The sequence below is a fragment of the Monomorium pharaonis genome, chromosome 9 (assembly GCF_013373865.1).
Source record: "Monomorium pharaonis isolate MP-MQ-018 chromosome 9, ASM1337386v2, whole genome shotgun sequence".
NCBI classification, from domain to species: Eukaryota; Metazoa; Arthropoda; class Insecta; order Hymenoptera; family Formicidae; genus Monomorium; species Monomorium pharaonis.
The window spans coordinates 20936135-20955505 of NC_050475.1; the positions used below are offsets into that span (position 1 = coordinate 20936135).

At 40.6% G+C, this 19371-nt stretch overlaps 1 protein-coding gene and 1 long non-coding RNA gene across 2 annotated transcripts; one reads left to right on the top strand and one right to left on the bottom strand.

Annotated features, from left to right (window-relative positions):
* The first annotated feature begins 5100 nt into the window (after positions 1 to 5100).
* On the top strand, positions 5101 to 16489 carry LOC105830854. Its single transcript, XR_001138613.3, has 3 exons — positions 5101 to 6958; positions 9797 to 9925; positions 9982 to 16489. It is a non-coding gene; the product is annotated as an uncharacterized LOC105830854 (long non-coding RNA).
* A 306-nt stretch (positions 16490 to 16795) lies between these two features.
* On the bottom strand, positions 16796 to 19320 carry LOC114255186. The gene is made up of 2 exons (XM_028193178.2): positions 18689 to 19320; positions 16796 to 18149 (listed from the first exon to the last, which is right to left on the bottom strand). Exons 1-2 carry the CDS (start codon positions 18906 to 18908, stop codon positions 18025 to 18027), a joined length of 345 nt encoding a protein of 114 aa, XP_028048979.1. The 5' UTR covers positions 18909 to 19320; the 3' UTR covers positions 16796 to 18024.
* Positions 19321 to 19371: the final 51 nt, after the last annotated feature.

The following is a 19371-nucleotide window of genomic DNA, read 5'->3' on the forward strand; positions in this document are numbered from 1 at the left end:
TCGGGAATTCATCTGCGTATACGAGAGGTTCGTCGTTGCCTTTGCGGTGAGTATAATATTATTCTTTCTGTTCTGTTGATAATCTTTATCACGATCGATCGCAATATTGTTGATATTCCTATCGATACCATGCAATCCCTTGTGATAATGTCTAACAAAGTAACAATCGCGAGAAACGAAAGCCGATTTCCTGACAATCTGCAGAGTCACTGCCCTCGCCCGGAATTTACAATTAAGCATTTTATCAAAATAAAGGAAATAATTGAGGAAAAGTGAAAAAAACATCAAAATCTTATTTTTGTTACACACGATGAGATGATGGTATTTTAATCTAAACGAGAGAAATAATTAATAATAATCGCTCGGTACTTCCGTTGTTAATTGATATCACGTAGTCATCATATCACTCGTGTGTTACGTGTTTGGATTCATGTACGGTGATGAATAAAAAAAAATTGATATAAGATAAGTAAGAAATTCTACGCATTATTATTGCGTATGTACACTTTGCACTCTGACATTAATTGTATTTCAATTTTCATAATTTTCTTTGACACATAAAGGTAAACGTTAATAAAAGTGCAAATGCACAAAGATCTTTCTTTAATTGCGAAACAACTTATGCGGCAATTAATTAAAAAAAAATATTTGCTCGGTGAATTGAGCAAATTTACAAGACCGCAATCTACAATATATGTTACGCGCGAGTAATACAGGGCTAATTGAATAAATTTCCCGCGGCGACGACGCGGATCGAAGAGCCGTCGATACCTCGAGAGGCGTCTACGCGTTGCCTGGGTTGCGAAAGTGCGTACGCACCTCGGAAGGGTCGCCGATCAATCCGATGACTCTGTTTTCCGCGAAATAACCGCCTCCGGCAGAGGCTCCCTCTCACCCCCCCCCCCCCCCCGCGAGAAGAGATCTCTCTCGTGCTGCTCGCGCATCCGAAATCCGAAGACCCTCGTCGCCACATCACGATTCTCGGTTGTCCCTAATAATCGCGCCGAACCGGTTTCTGCACATGGCGCGAATCGTGCTCTCGAATGTGCCTGGATCCCGATCTGCCTACCTGCCCCCGCCAGCGTGCGCTCGCGTGACTTTCTTTTTTTTATTTTTTCGGCCGCCGGGCGTCTCGGACGAAGATTCCGCGTGAATGAAGATTTCGCGAAGATTTGGCTCGCGGTTGCCTCATCCTCGATTCGGCGGCGTTCCCATCTTCGCCACTCGGTTCTCTGTTTTTCCGCTCTCGAGAATACTTCTTTTTTTCCCCCCTTTCCGTCGCATTTCACGCGACTCGCGACGCGTAAAGGCAAACAACAACACGCCCGCGGAGGCTTAATTAATTCGTCGCAATCAGCGTGGTCTCGCGTTCGAACTGCGCAGCGATTTCGCAAAGGAGTGCGTATCACGAAACGAACGTTCGCTGTTTCGTAAGGCGTCTCTTTCTCGTCTCGTAAGGTCGGCTTTTATCTGCCGGTTATCCCGCGGTTATCCGCGGTCTCTTTCGCGCGTAATGTTACCGCGATAATAGTGAGGTTGCATTTCGCGCGGCTGAATTCGCGCGAGTTGACAACAAGTGCAGCGGCGCAAGTATAATTGGCGTTAAAAATTCGCGCTAATTGCCCCGGGGACTCATCCGGTTGGTAATCGTTCCTGATATACGCGCGACAGTTAAAGAGAGCGAGAGAGCCCTCATTCATTTTAACGAGGAGGCGTTATCGCGCCTTGTCCTTATGACTCATGCCGGTGTTATGACAATTACGCACACGAGTCCGCGGACAAGACTAATTTAACCTGGAATGCAATTCATTCGTCTAAATTAACATAATGCCGCCTTTAGAAAGAAATCTTGCGTATTATTCGACCTCTGCGACGCAAATGCCAAAGTTACTCCAAGGGACAATTTGAAAAATACGATGGAATACAATTTTATAAATAAGCTCTTTCTTTATATGAATAAAAGACTTTATTTAGAAATGTCTATATATACGTTCTTAAAATTTGATCGAGTTCTTATACTACGTAAATTCTTTTAAAAACTTCTTCCCCCGAACATTTTAGTCGAAATATCGACGAAAACGTCGGTACAGTTTTTTTTTTTGCAGACGAGTTTAAACGCTCTTTTTTTACACAATATTTGTAGATTGATCCCGAAGCCAAATAGTGATCGGCTTGGTTAACGAAGCTTACTTTAAAACCGTGCAATTTTACTTTCGATCGGATTTGCGCAAAAGATAAAAATAAAAATAGCACGAACTTTTCGACCGCGATGTAAATTCTCTCGGACTGCGTAGGAGCTATCGGTAGCGTTCGCGTGTCACGTGAACAAAATATTTTCGCGTTCTTCGACTAAAGGACAACTTTGGACGATCGTCGTGAGCGAATACGCGGGCAGTGTAAAAAAAGAAGCATTCTGAAGAATACCAGAGGCGGAGCCCGAATGTGTGTTTTGCGCACGACGGAACGGAACGCGTGCGTCGCGCGAAGGAAACTTAAAGGAGAACGATCACGAGGCGTGTGCGGTTAGCAGGCTGCGAAGTTACGTAAACGAGCGGCGGCAGATCGCGCCGGCCGGCAAACCGAGCGAAAGAGAGAGAGAAAGAAAGAAAGAAAGAAAGAGATGCCCGTGTGTGTTTCGACACACACTCTTGGGCACGTGATTTTTACTTAATGAGAAAATTACTCGTGCCTCACGGAATGGCCCGGCATTTCTTTCTTTCTCTCTCTCTCTCTTTTTTTCTCTCGCGCCGCCACACTTGCGCATGTGGCACGATTATCCGCGCGATCCGAGCAACGCAACAGCGAGTTTACATCGAGATGAATCATATTCCACGCGTTCCACGCACATGTACATTGTACACGTGTGCGCGATTCTTTTATCTCGATCTCGAAAGGTTTCCGATCGGGCCCGATCTGCGCGCGGAATCGCAAACAGCAGCGTCCCGCACTCGACGTCGATAAGGATCGTGCGAATGCCATAGGCTCGTTTCGTTTTCAAAAAGCTATCGCACATTCCGCTCCGTAAATGCTCCGATAAGGCGCGGCGCGAAATTAACTTCGCGGATAACAATGTTTGCCGTGCGGTGATCGGGTGATTGTTCCTCCATTGTCGATACGATCGCGTTTATCTGCCGCGGACGATCGCGCGAGGCTTTAATAATCTCGAGTGTGCGAAATTTTATTCTCGCTCACAAAGAACGCACTACGGCGAGTTTTACCTACTTGCTCTCATATATTCGGATTCCTTTGAAAATCATTTTAGGTTTTCTTTTAGGTACGTGTATACATTGAGGGGGACAAATAATGGTTTATTTGTTATTAATTAAATTACATAGGTGAACAAACTCATTGAGTATTCACCAATAAAATGGATAAATATTCTTAGTAATTCGCTCGCCTTTGTCATTTTCAGCAAGTTGTACGATATGCAATCGAACTTCAGGCTTCATTATTAATTATTACATCTTTAAAAATAATTATTTTATCATTTTAATTAAGCTGATTAATTCTGAATTGGGTGCGGGATTTCTCCGAGGCGGAGCATCAAAATCAAGAGAGATTTTTGCAAACTTTGCGACTTTGCGAGAATCGAGCGAAAAAAAACGCTTCTCTCGCGCTTTTTTTCATTCCTCTTTTAAACATCTTTTTTCTTCATCTCTTCTCTCCCTTTCTGGGTTTTATGAACCTGACGTCCTTCCAATTGAACGACTCACGAATCCCACGCGTTGAAGTAACGCGCGACAAATAAGAAATCGCAGACTCTTATTTAATCACGAAACGGCGCGAAGGACGGGAAATACTCAGCGGACACATACGCAAGCCGTATTTTATTTTGCACGTCGTAAAAGAAGAAAAAAAGAGAATCGCGCCTGGCGCCAACGATTTTCGGCTTTTGATCGAGTCGATATTTGCCAACGGTAAAGCAAAACACACATTTTTACATTCCGGCAGATTAAATATCGCCGGTCGACGCGCAAATAAATTTTTTTAACGAAACACGTTAAATAACGAGATCCCCAAGAAGGAAAGGAAGAATATTTATTTTCACATGCGCGATCATCAGTTTCGATAGTACGAGTATAATAATCTCGGTTTGTCGAGCTTACAATAGCTGATAAATCGAGGCGGTCGGCATTGCCGGTCTATCAGCCATAAATAACGGTCGCGTAACACGAATAATTAATTAACGGGGAGAGCAAGAAGGTGGTTTAACTGCGCGTTTAGAGAGTCGCGTGTCAAACGCTGATAAATTGTCTCGCGGCGAGTTATACGTACCTATAATACTCGCGAGAGCGGATCGATCGGGTGTTATCGAATTCTATTGCGACGCTCTATTTGCACCCGGTGAAGGTGGGGGGTGGGGAGATTATGCGTATATCGTATTATGCAAAGAACGCACGGCAGATATCAATATTTGCGCAATAGGTGACGTGGACGACGACGACGACGACGATGCCGTTCAAGCGCCAGTTTGCTCTCCTCGCGGGTAAATTGTCCGTAGCACAGATTTTTTGTCGCATCGACGTGTACGTATTGCCGAAAAAAAGAAATTAACAACGAGATTTTATTGTATAATTGCCGCGCCGATAATTGACCGTTGCGGTGGCAGAAACTGGTTTCTGAAACCTCTGCTGACAATGCTTCTCTCCTCCTTCTTCTTTCTCGTCTTCGACGGAGAACGATCTGTCTCGTACCCTGCGTATCCAGCGTATCGAGGAGCGAAATGAATGACTCACGAAAGCAAAATCGTCCAAGGAGAAAGGATCACGCCGTTCCCGCGCGGCGCGGCACGCTTATTAAGAAGCTTTTTACGCTCGAGCGCTTATTGGTCCGATGGCTGTTAGCGGACAAGTCTGCTTGCGCGTTAACAATCGCGAACGTTACAAAAATAGTATTCATTATAATTGTGATTGTATTAATATTATTTATTACATAGAAACGCTCGTTTTCTTTTTATCAACCGCATCTTGCTATTTTACACGGAGAGAATTTTCTCTTAAAAATTATCCTGAAAATCGTGGTAATTGCATGTGAGACAACGTGAACCTCGAAAAATTTTGCATGTTATACTTTTAACAAAATTTACTAAAACTGTCAAATTTTATTAAAATTTTAGTACATTTTAAATCACACAATTATCAAATACTTTTTACAGTGCACATTATTTGATCGATCAAAAGTATTGTGCGCGCGACTATAACTTCGTTTTCTTGTCGATGCACTTCGTGCGAGATGAGTAATCGTGATAATGAATCGCTTCAATCGATAAATCTTATTCTTCTTATCTATCCCATTAAACGCGTGAATGAAAAAAATACATGGATTTACAAAATTATTAAATAATAAAGGGAATACTAAGCGTCAAACGACGCGCATACATGTTTTGTTTGATCTTAATCCTCGATTATTGCCTCGATTATTCGCTCCGGCGACGAAACCGAAGAATTCGCTTAAAAGAGGCAATGAACTTGATTGACCCGAAACCATCGGCGAATCCAGAAATATATAGTCGTCTCCAAGAGACACGGCGCATCGATCTCACGCGGACACTTTTACATCGACCGTATTTTTAGTGATTGTATTTTCACAGCGATTAATTTAATTCTTTATCGTGTCGATCGACTTCTCAAAGGTTAGATTCTCAAAGGTGTCTCAATTGCGAACGCATCTTTTATTAAGTTATTCCGGAAGATAAAGATCGCGATCCCCGTTTAGAACGAGACTCGCAGAAAAGTCGTTCGCCGTCACCGGGAGACTTAATGTCCGAAGATACAAGAGAGAGAAAGAGAGAGAGATCGAACGGTTATTATTTTTGCCGTTATTAAAAACGGTTACGCAGTTATTTCTGTTTTCATCGCGACGCGAGCGAGCGCAGAGAAAAAAGCGCCGGGCTTTAGGTCAGAGGTAACGTCGTAATCGGCCGTATAAAATAATCCGCACGCGCGCGTACATGTGTGGACGTGTGTATGTGTGTTTGTATCGGAGGGAGGGAGGGAGAATTCTCAGGGTGCAATCAACCTGCAAAGGTACATCGCACCGCGTTGCTCGCGCGCGCGTTACGCCATACGGAAAACCTTGACTTTATTGCGCCGCGACAAGCCATCATCTCCTTTCCCTTTTTACGACGCACTTTGTCGCTCGTTGTGGTCGCGCTACTCTTTGCTCTTTTTTTTTGTATGGTTTTTTTTTTATGCAGATTATGGACTATCCGTCTATCGAGACAGCGGCGATTACGAGAATACAATTAACAACGAAACATAATTAGGGTAAGTCGGCGGTACACGCTTCGTACACACGATTCGAAAATTTTCTTCTCCGAATTTCTTTTCTCTGAGAAATCAAGAACACTGTAATTGCTTATTAATTTATACATGCTTTCTTGAATTGTCAAAGTACACGGGAGAGTCATTGAAGACTTTTTTTTATACTTGTAAAAATAATGAAAATTAAAAAGCGTGACCGAACGTGTGTACATTAAATCTCAATTGACACTTGAGAATAGAAATTCATCTAACGTAATATTTTAGGATTAAAAAAAAATTCAAAGGACCATCGGAAATCGAGAAATTCGTATGTTTTTTTTTCCTTTCATATATTTTTTCGTGCGTCATCTCTGCGCTTCTAAACAAATAATAAGCGAAACGATTAGATATCGCGCGCCAACCCAGTGTCACGCGACAGATTCAAATCGCAGATTTACGATCTTTTACGTTATTACATAATCGTTGGTCGCACCGCACGGTTCACGTTTTTGTTCACGTTTGTACACAAAAACAGAAATATTTTCTATCGCACAAACAACGATAAGATAATATCAGTCAAGGATTGCGTACATCGCAGTGTTGCGAAAGTTTTCTTTTTACGAGGGGCGCGAATAAGCGATTCCGACGGATCTATGATTCCCAACCCGATCGAGATTCTTATCTCGGAGCATACGCCGTCCTCATTTTCGGCTGACGTAAGTTTTTTTTTATTACGCGTATCTGCTTACATTTCGACTGTGTGATGTGTGTGTGTGTGTGTGTGTGTGTGTGTGTGTGTGTGTGTGCACGTTTGTTACACGTTGAAATAAATCAATTACCTACCAGCGCACACGTGACACTCAATACAGCGCGAATCTAAAGAAGATATGCGAGAAGAGGCCAAGATTACTCAACTCGCTCAAACTGGAAGGCGCCTTTTTTTTACGTCTCTTATCGCAGAAAATATTATTATACTCTATCTGATTTTTTTTATGCGCAGAGATTAGAGGAGAACGCGCGTATTCTTGATCTATACAGACAAGAGCCGTTTGAATTCACACGCAACGGATGTTTTCTAAACAAATATAATAATAGCGCGAGTTGTTGCATCGCGTGGTGCTCTGTGTGACGCCGAGCAGAGATAAACATGCCGGGGAGAGAGATAAAACTCGACGAACAATTTAACTCGCGATGGCAAGGGTTAAAAGCTCACTGAGTGAGCGTGGCCGCCGTGATATCGCTTGATAAAACGTGAGGATCGAGAGAGGTCATAAATTTCGCAAAGTTCAAGGCCTCGAACGTACGCGGCGAGAGACTCGTCCCTTTTTTCGATTCGGCATTTCACTCGTGATTTGTGAACCGATAGCCCGGAAATTGAATTTATATCACATCCTCGCGACTTCCCTTTCGCGCGTGACGCTCCGGTGGCCTTCGGTTCCCCGCCATCTTCTTCCTGTCTTAAAAATGCGCAGAAAGAATCCACTCTCGTAACACCCAGAATGAGAAGAAGCGGCGCGTACCGGTTCGATCCGGCGTGGGACGATTAGCCGGAGATAAAAATAATGTAAATCCGCTCGTATCGCCGAAATTGATTTCGTTTCTGCCGCTGCGTCCAGAATAGAACGTCCCTCCTCCTCTCACGCCACGTGCAAATTTTTTTGCGCACTTGTGCGACTTTTTATCGTCTCCCTCGTATCTGTCGGATTAGGCAAAGCACCGTGTGGAATAATGAGACACTTGCATACGTAATAAGTCGCCGCTTCTTTACCGAGGTCGAAAAACAACAATGCTGTGCTGAACGATTAAGAAGTAAAAAAGGAAATGGCAATGCTTCCCCATGTCGTGTGCATTCCGTGCGCGTGAGAGGGTACATACTTGCGATGTGACAAATTGCACGTTAGTTACCCATTGATAGTGGTAACACGCGATATCGATGAGATCACTCCTGTGGACCACGAGCAGCGACGGATCGAAAGTGAAACGATCCTGATATATTTTCGACTTGATGTTCATACGATGAATCATGTCTCTTTTGTATCCTGCAACCACACTGACAAAGCATATGATAATAATAATCAAGCTCAATGAGAATTACTAAGCTTTTTAGTGAAATTGCTTTAATTAAATATAATATTTAATTAATATAATCAACTATTTAACGACATTTAATAACCGTTTTGATAATAATAGAAATTGATAGGATTGCGCTTAGCTAATTTAAAATTGTCTAGGTAAAAATGAGAAATTGGAACGTAAATGTATCTCTTAAGTAGAATAAATTAAAAAAACAATTTTAAATTTATCGGGATAAAAGACAAAATTATGCGCGGTGACTGAGCCGCGTTATCATTCTGACCTTGCTCGCGTAACATCGCAATAACTGATATATGCTTTTGAATTATTAATCGGCGAAAAAATCACAATATTTAGACGATATAGATTAAATCTATATAGATGTGAAACGCGTATGCGCAATATCTTGCGATTATATGCCAAAAATTTATTTTGCGGCGCCCATCCCTTTAATTGGGATACGTTTATACACAGTTAAAAAATTTGTGTCAAATGTAACATCGCATGTTTCAGATGGTCACTCGAATTGTTATGTTAATTTAAGGCAACGATATAAGGTAGCAAAAATATTATGTAGAAAATTAACACAAAAGATGTAACACTTTGATACTACTTGGAAACAAATTGTGGTAATATATATTCTTTAGTAAAATGAACATTTTTAATATGTTGACACACACATACATTTTATTCCTTTATCTTAGAATTAATATTTCAATATTATCTATTAAACGAATTGTATTATATTTTGACACTAAGGAAAATGTTAAATAACGTAATCACATGTTAAGTTGACATTCGGGTGTGTTAAAAATTCAACGCAAAATTTTAACGAGGTTTATTTTTTTTTTTTTACATAAATATAAAAAAGTTTTTATTGTATGTTTCACGAGATTCGAGACTCGAGCGGATTATTTCGTCAGGGATAATCCAGCTTTGTAATATTCATACAGAATTTCATAAGCCTTCCCGATATAGCAATAGCGTGCAATAAGCAGTTATCTAACATTGTGCCGTATCTTCGAGGAAAAGAAGTATAAAGAGTTTTCAAGTGCAAATATCGGGTGACTCAGCCTGTAATGTTTTCAGACGAGTGCCCCCAGTGCCGTGGTGGTTTAGGAGTGCCGGTTAGAACGCCGCGAGCGGAAAGTCGCGTGTACCGTACCGTGATCCTTATCGCGAAAGTGATAATTTCGACTCGAGAAAAATGTAACGTTAATTTAATGACACATAATCATTCGGGACGATATATTTTTTTCGAGCAACTCTTGCAGAACGGGAGAAAAGTCGCGCGCCGCTCCTCGCTAATCATCAGCGAGTGAAAGCGCTCTGAAAAAATTCCTGAGAAATTCAGCGGGTATAGAAAAGATGCTCGCGATATCTCATCTCTTTTTTTAGAGTAAGGGGGACGGCATTAATTAGGGTAGAAAGATATATGTTATTAATATATGTTATTAATATATTCGATTATGTTGACACAGGTGTGGAAATAGGCGTATCCCCCGAAACAGGAATTCTGCGGCAATATCGTCTGTCCGTTGCTGCAGATCGACAGCAAGAACGTAGCGTTCCTTCCGCTGCGTAGAAGAACCAGTTTTATCGCGCGTGAGGTGCGTATCTGTATTTCCGTAAAAAAAATTGTTTTACAAACAGCGACGTTTTACAGGTGGAGTCGAGTGAGTCACGGTGCAAAATGCACGAGCAATGTCATTTAATATTTCCATTTTTTCCTTTCTGTTTCTTTTTTTATTTTTACAAGCCCACTTTAACTTTCTATCATGATTGGCCCGAGTAGGAAATCGGGTTCTCGGTAAATAAGACAAAAAATAATTCTTCTGATATTCTTACACGAGGGAAAAGATTTTTTTTTTAAGTGTCTGAAAATTTAGCTATAGAGGCAGAACTGAAAATAATTTGTTTTTGTTTAGACCATCAAAATAATTACGTAAGACGTTCAAGCTGGTTGCTAGAAACTTTTTACAACTGCTCGTCATGCTTGAATATCGTTTATACTTATTTTGATAATTCAACAAAGTTTATTTTTAAATCTTGTAGGTAGCTAAATTTTTTAATGCTTCAGCAAGAGTAGTTTCTTTCGAGTAGTCGTTTCTCTCCGCGTAGCTGTTAATAAATTCACAACGCAATTCACGATGTCTTAGATTATTTGTGAAAATTCCTTCGCGTACAAGAAAAACGCGATATTTATGTGAGCATCAATGACGGCAAAATGATCAAAGTTTAATACGGGTCACGAGATTCTCAGGGCACATTCTCTGGTTTATTGTGACGAGAAGCGACGGAGAAGCAGAACTTGTCAGAGCGGATATTTATAAACGATTAAACGTTAAACCGGGAATTATGCCAACGTTGTAATGGCTATTTGCATCCGTTGCAATGCTAAGCGACATACGCAAAAATTTTCTTAATTCGTACAAAAACTATTTGAATGACGCATCGGATCATTTCTTTTTGTCCGGAATTATGACGTGTGACGTACGGTTATAATAATATTCAGTTCCCGCGGCATATAATTTACATTTGTAGTAGCGTGATAAGCAAACTATGAATAGACGAAACTGAAACTATCTCGCGCCGATAAAAGTACATGACGATTGTGAATGTTGCGGACGGTCAGTGCGTCAATTATATTACATAAACTATCGCTACGAGCAGTTCTCCCGGAGATAGATTCTCTCTTTAAAAAGAAGATATTTACGCCTAGGTATATTTATGTATTTTCTATATTCGTAAAGAGTGAAGACACAAACAACACCGACCGGTCATATTTACACATGCATCATATCGAATTTATCTTTGTCTCAGTGGCATGTAATACGCTGAGGAAAAGATACTTAAAATTTTTTTGTCATGTAAATTTATGTTCCCGAAATTTTTATTTGAATACGGAGTAATAAAATATTATTTTTAGCAAACAAATGTATTAGTAAGAAAAGATAGGAGTAACATTTTCATTAAAATAATTATAAACATTTAAGTATTACGGACGACACCGCAAAAGTTTTGATATTGCTTTCATGGTTTAACCATTATCTTTAGATCTGTAACCAGCTAAAATTTGAAAAATACTTGAGCAAAACCATTTTTGCATAGTAATCCGTGTTGCTCAACGTGTCATTATCTTTCCGGTTGTACTCCGGAATTTCATCATGCTGTAGGCATGGTTTACGCAGTCTCTAAGGAGAATTCTTTGAATACACGCGTCGACGATTTTATACGAGTGCTAAACGAAAAAGTACACATGCACACGCGGCCCGTGAGTCCGGTTAATAAAGTTATTCTCGCGGTCACGTCGATCAAACATTCCCAGTCACGGAGTCGCTATAAACGTATGCCTCTCTCTTCCTCGCGCGCTCGAGGAATCGCGCTTCGATCATAAACGCGGATTTAAATGTACAATGTGTAACAGGGTGTTAGACATCGCGGACGCGAATAGCCTTTCGATCGTGGCGGACGTTGGGTTTGCCAAGATCGTCCTCCGCACGCGATCCGCGTGTTCAACGGTATGCCTCCAGTATAAATACTCGGCGGCGAACGATGACGCTGGAGATGGCATGTTTCTTCCCCGTGTGTGCAAGACCGACCGATTAGGTTTGCATTAAGAAACTTCTTTTCTCTCCTGGACGAGCGATATCCGCTGCCATCCGCCGCTCGGGGCGACGAGCTTATTCAATAACTCACCGCGAGGTTGTACGTACATATGCGCGGCGGCCGATTATGCAATCGGCCTCTACCAGTTCAAGTGGACAGAGGGCATAACTTCTCGCGCGTTTCTTCATCGATTTCTTCGCGACTCTTTGCTTTTTCATGATACGACAGAGTTTCCGCTTATACGGATACATTACCCTTCGACGTAACACGTAACGTCGACTGACTGAAGGATCCACGAATACATTAAGTAAAATGTCAGCTCGGGATATTGATAGTTTTTTTTCGAAATAACTAAACATACATATGTATACGTGTAATTGAAAGAATCCAATGCTTCTTGCGTTTCAGGAAGTATATTTCAGTCCTACTTCGAAATTTGAGAAATTTTATATTGAAATTAGCTCTAAAGATGAAAGAAACATATTTTCAACTTTACATTTATATTAAATTATGTCACGTATTTATTATATAGATTTTATTTTCTATATACGTTCCGTGTATATTCTATCTGCTAATATTCACGTGTATACGTGAAAGAAATTTTGCCGAGGTTAAAATTTTTAACAAGAACATGAATACAAAATGTTTTTTACAAACCTTTTTTTGCGGTATTGCTAATCATGCTAATCATTCTGTTTCAGCGTTCTTCGTAATTATTCTGATGGTCTAACAAAATTATTTTTAGATTTGTAGTTGTACAGCTAAATTTTCAAATACTTCAGCAAAACCATTCCTTTCCGCGTACGCAAGGAAACATTAAAGCCGAGATTTATCGAACATAATTTGGCGTCGTGCACAAATTACCTAGTATTATATTGCGCAAGTCGTAAGAACTAAAAATTTTTCTCCTTGTTTTCTGCGCAATTATCAATCGTGCAAGAATTAACACGAATGTTCTGTCTCGGCTCGCAGCTCCTTGCTTCTTTTTCTCCTCGACCGCGTCTCGTAAAATTGCACCGCGCAATGATAACAAATTAGTATATTTCTGTAACATTATTTTTTAAATGCAAATTCAATGAAATTGATGAGCAAACAAAATTATTTCCAGCTCTGCATTCGAATATGTAGCTAAATTTTTTAACTCTTAACAAAACCGCTTTATTCCGCTTTTTATAACCGCTTTTTACTAGTTTTGCATTATCGCGTTCTTATCGCAAAATGCGTTTGATCATCGGATCAGCCGCGAGGGATTTTCATCGATTTCGCCAAATCCCGTTTGCGCAACACTTTCTCATTCCGATATTTATGCATAACAGATTATAATACTCGCGCACCCGTTGCAAAATCGGATCGGTGACGTAAGAGGATTATCGTCGCCCGCGGCGATAAGACCTGCGACGCCTCGCGTTACATCGAGAACACCCGCGATCATCTGTTGCACGGGTATAAAGAGGGCTGTTATTTTGTACTTGTTAAACATGATCGAACAATCGAACAGCCGATCGGACACCGCGCCCACCGGGTCGACGACCGCCCGGTGAAATCCGTTGACGTTGACGAAGTGTAATTCATACTTCCTCATTGCCCGTCATGTCATTAATGAGCGCTAGTCGCACAGTGAGTTGAAAGTTAATTGACCGGTGTTATCGACGAAAAAAAATCATAGCTCACGTCCGCGTCTGATCGGGATATCCTTTATGCGCTTCCTCCCCCGTTGTCGCGCGCGATCGAAGAGAGGAGGAGGAGGAGGAAGAGTAGCAAGATCTCGGGGTGACTCGAAACTGGCTTACGGGCGCTTACATATTGCGAATTCGAAGCCTCTCAAGAAGCCGCTCCTGTTACATCCTATTTGCGGAGTTATGCGGGAGTCATCCATCCGCCTGTTCGAGCATAGACTAGGGATTTTCCAAAGACAAGTCGCATAACTCGCTATTGCGCAACGATGACTACGGAGTAGCTAAAAAATACGACGTGATGCGATTGAATTAGTTTGACATAACATATAAGAGAGAGAGAGATGAGATTTTTTTTTTCATCGCAAATCAATTATTATCAATCTCGAAACGCGATTCTAAGTTGGGACACTAATGTAACGAACACTGCAAAGAGTTCACATTTTGCATGGTTAATTTCTTTCACTTGTGTTTTACATATCGGTCTACTTTCAGTTATTTTTAACTTTACTAGTTATTTTTTAAACACATCTAACTTCAACTTGTTAACATTTTTTCCAAGTGAAACGTTTATCTAATGTAAAAGAAAAAACATGTGCACGTAAAAATAAACTATTTTACATGGACTTATTTACAATTTACAAACACAATATGAAACTTGACGACCCGTATATTGTCAACGATTTTAATTTAATATAAATAATTCTTTTTAAAATCAACTTTTTCAATTCAACTTATTAAAATTCAATTTTACGAGTCGTTATCTTAGTTACAAAAACACGAGGATCGCCGCGAGATAACCGGGTGATCATCTTGCCCTCTCGTCGTTCTCCTCTCTCAAGGATCCCTCTCGAACTTCCTCGGCTAACAGTTTGCGATCTCGCATTATACGACAACGCGATCGCGCGTTCGCACGTACGCGCTTCGTAAACACGTACGGCGCATAAATTACTCGCCCCTGCGCTTTGCATACGTTACATTATATACGGCGTAAGTAAGTAAGTAAGCAAGTAAGCGAGCAAGCGAGCGTGTGTATACACACATTCTTCCCGTGTACGGCCGCGTCGTGCATATAAACGCGATTCCATCGATCGTACGATACCGGCACATGGCTCGCTTTCACAGCGATCGCAACGATCGACGCGCCCGGCTATCCGTCCGTCCGGTGTTGCGTGGTCGACCCACCGCGTCGTCGTCGTCAATCGTATCTTGGCCGCGGAATATACGAATCAAGCGCACCTTTCCTCCTTATTTTCTTTTTCATTTTTTTCCGCGGCCCGCACGATCTTACGAACCGTCGTAAATCACCGGCGGTTAACGGGACCACCACTCGTCGACTCGTTTGACTTTGCTTTGCAACTAATGCCCGCCCACACGGCCGCCGGCTATTGTTCGACTTTCCTCGCGAGGAGGAGCGTCTCGTCCTCTCCGGCACTTCTCCGAGAGCGTTTTAATTTTCGCACGAATTAATGCATATCTAACTATATGAAAGGAGATCCCGGAGTGGATGTGTGAATGCGAGGCGTGGCAAGATCAGGCGTGACGCGAGCGAATGGAAAAATTCGATTGTTATCCCCGGCAGCGAGTTGCGCGTCCCTCTCCCCCTTTTTTTTTTCTTATCTCGTAGAGAAATCTTCCGTGATATTGCCCGTAGCATAACGCAAATATAGGTCAAGGGTCGTAATGTAACAATCGTCGCGTTACATACGTATATCGACCAGAATGTGCGAGTATATACACGTGTATTCCTATTAGAAGTATGTAATATTATTTTGCGTCTTCCGCCGTATGCTAAATTAATTTTTATCGAACAGCACAGTTATATTTTTACGACAGTCGCACGGAGTTATCGTTTAAGGGAGTTCCGCTGCTAAATCAAAATGATTTTCACGAAAAGCTGAACTAGCTAGTTATTTAGATATTAAATATTTTATTAACATGGGTTCTTATGGGAATCGATGAATTTTCAGGATTTTTCAGTTTTTATTGTCGTATTAAACATAGAAGTAATGAACAGATATTAGTGAAACTTTACAATAATACATCTTAGCTGTTCAGAAAAGTACTGTTAAATTTTTGAAACGATGCACTTACTCGTTTGAATGAAATAATTGATAAGATAAAAAAAATTCACAATAATCGAGGTAATACAGCACGTAAATGTAGTAAATGTATGATATAACATGAATTTAAAATTGTTGTATTTAGTTATCTAAGGGTGGTATAATAGTGAAAAATGTTTATTCTCAATTTTTAAAAAATTACTTCAGTAATGAAGGTAGTACTTTATAGCCGATTTTTTTCTTATATTCACCATTATTAACTTTAGATTATATATAGCAAAAAAAGAAGGCAACAAAATGGTCATTTGAATATTTTTCTTTACTTGAATGTGCCACTTGTTGTGCCGGGCCTGAGCAGAGGAACTTCCTTAAGTCGTTGCGAGAGAACTTGTTAGATTATACCAAGAATAGCTTTTTTTTCTCTTGCGTAATTACGTGGGACAATTTTTACACATTAATTAAAAATTACCATTATTAATTTCCTCTGCATGTTATCGATCGTTTTCTAATCTTATTTTCCTCACTGCTGAAGTGTAAAAATTATTATCGGAATACTTTTAGATTATAAAGCAATTTCGGAAAAATATAAGAGAGTTTTCTGACGCTTCTAAAATTTTTCTTTCGATATTACGACCAATCATAATTTTCTCATATTTTTTATCGTCAAAAGAGACTCGTTCGATTTACGTGACACAGCTCACATAAAACACATAAATGTAACATAAATTATTTTCTATCGTTTAGAAATATAATCTGAGATTTGAGTCAAGGAGAGAATTGTTTCCTTTTTCATCGATAAACAGCTTACGTTTTATCGATTACAACACAACGGGGAAAAATAAGAAAAAGAGAATTTATCTGGGTGGGTCAGATAAGAACCTGATTTACGAACTAAAAAGGCAATTCGACCGTATCAATTTTTTGAATCTAATTCAATCGAACGTTTTAAATAGGCGTCCTTCGGAAATATTTTATTTTCGATACGAGTATTGCACATCAAGTAGCAAAATGCATGTTTATCAACTTTATATTTTCTTTACATCCATGATAAAAGAATATATATATATATATAAATATATATATATATATATATATATATATATATATATATGCAGGTATATATGCATTACAAGTTTTTCTCTTTACGCTTAAGTTTAATTTTCATTGCGCATAGTTTAATTGAGTTAGTAAACTTTTTATATAATCCATGTCGTAACTATTTCTACTGCTTTCTTCTCCGCATTCTTATCAGCTGCTTGAAAAGAGCGATGTCTTAGAGCATATGTTTAAATAACATGTTATTGCCAAAAGACCCATTGGCAAATGTTCACCTTCCTCTATCCGCTAGCCGCTAGAAAGTCAGTTGTACAAATATATCGTGCGTGCTTTGACCTCGGAAGAATCCCAAGAATTAGCGGCTAGCATACCAGTCTACGTGATCTTACGCACGCGTACACACCCACACGCGTTGATACAGATGATTGCCCGAGCGTGGCTCATTGTTGAACATGTAAATCGCGTCCGAGCAACAACAACAATCGCATCGGTCGCGATGCAAGCACACAATTTCTCGAGGACGTCGTGCGCGAATGTGTGGCGCAAATCGTTTTTCAACAACAAAGTGATATTTCACACGTGACGTTTTTCGCATATCCGAGTGCAATAATTGCAAGGCCACGCGATGAAAAACATCGCTTAGCCGTTGGCCTCGGATTGGCACCGTCGAGTCGAAAATCCAAACGTCGTCGTATGAATGAAACGGCAAAGCAGATAGTACTCTTTTTTGATTTTACGAGGGATTTTAGCGAGGGAACAACCGATCGAGCATCCGAGCATTTTAATTTTTCAGAAAAAAAAAAAAGAACGGGAACAGCGGAGTATCAAATGCGCTGGCCGATCGGACATTTGGCCCGACAGCTTTCGCTTTCGGTAGTTACTTTCAAGTGGACTTAATTAAGCTTTATTCGTGACATACGTGGAACCCGAGGGAGCTTCGAGCTGTCAGCCTTGACCTACTCTCGTGTCTTCGACACCGGTCCCCCTCTTCCATGCTCTGCACGCTTCAAAACTTGGACCTTGGACGACGTTGTTTATCCTTCTTAAACTTATCAGCGCAGTATCACACGAAAATATTGGTTAATCCAGACCGTCCGGCTATTTTATCGATGTTAATGATCAAGTGAACAAAACGATCATAAGATCTCAAAAGGGGGTATCTCTCCTTGTCATCTTTATCCCCGGGCTATTATCCACGCGATTATTTAGAACTGAATTGTATGACAATTATGAAAAGATATCTATTATAAGATTTATTTGCAATACACTTTGTATTGTACTAATGACGTGCAGAAGCGCTCTATTATCTCATTCAGTGTCCTCCTCACAATAGTCCCACTCCTCCTCATGAGATTGAGGGTCGTACCGTGAAGGATTTTTAATCGCCGGGGTCGCCGCCGTGCCGGGTTTTCCGATGCCTCGAGTCAGCATTCCTGGCGGATTTAGAATAGAGATTTGTTAATTAACGGACCCCTGCGTTACGTAAAAGACGCAAATTATTACGACACGGCACTTCGACCTCTTAACGTCCGTCTACAATGGCAGTAGTAATAAGATTGTCAGTAAAAATTGATCAATTATAGTTGAGTGCGAGAAGAATAATCGAATGTAATTGGTCAATTCCTATGGCTTGCGGCTTACAACCTTACTACTACTGCCATTGTAGACGGACCTTCAAAGTAAGTACTTAAAGTCAGTTACTACAAACACTTAGAATCTATTTAAATCCCATAGAGTGAAAAAATTTTCACTTTAAAAGAGTAAAAATTGAGCTTGTACGATTTTCTCGGGGTGATTTCTCACTCCAAGAATTATTTAGAGTTATTAGAGAGATATAACGCCGTCCTTGATTGTAAACGAGATCGTTTTTAATAATCTTTTTGGCCTACGGAGGAATGAAATACGCCTTGAATACATAACAGTTATGTCATTATGCTATTTCGAGGGACATATAGGGCATTAAACGCCTGACCTTTCAGTTTTTTTATCATGTCAGTTTTATCTTGCTCCTCATGCTCCTCCGTCGTCGGCTTCCTCACGTTTTGATAAATCATGTGTCCGATACCGAAGGCGTGATTAAATACGAACTGAGCGGTACAGAGCACCATGACCACGAGGATAGGCAGGCAGAGACTGGTCTCGAAGTCGTCGAGGAACAAATTCACCGATTCCGGCAGCAGGTCAGTAGACATTCTCGCGTGAAGACCTCGTTCACCAGGATTTAACCTTTGTACTTTGATTTTGCGATATATCAAAAATATATCTGACCGTCGTCCGTGCGAAGATCATTCTCGCCCCCTCGTCTTCATCACCGCCGTGGAGCTTACTTAATCTTACAATTTTGTGTGTCTCTTCTCGAAAAATGAAGCTGACATGTCTTGGCAATTTCGTCGTAGGGAGGTCTTCGGATCTCGCGCTCATATGTTCGCGGCTCCCTAAATGTGAATTTGGCGACAATCGACGCCTATCTATATTCGCGGATGCGATAAGGAAGTAAATAAAACGAGAACGCCATTTAAGGCCTATTTCTACCAACGTAGATTAACTTTAATCTTGGATTAACTTACTCTTTATCTCTTTCTACGAACTTTTTGGGGGAACTTTTGGAACTAGAATGAGATAACAGATAAATTAAACCGAGATTAAAGTTAGTCT

Coding starts and splice junctions, on each gene's coding strand:
- LOC114255186 (XM_028193178.2), bottom strand. CDS start 18,908: ATGTCTACTGACCTGCTGCCGGAATCGGTGAATTTGTTCCTCGACGAC. Junction 18,150..18,688: donor CATGATAAAAAAACTGAAAG/GTCAGGCGTTTA, acceptor TAAATCCGCCAG/GAATGCTGACTCGAGGCATC.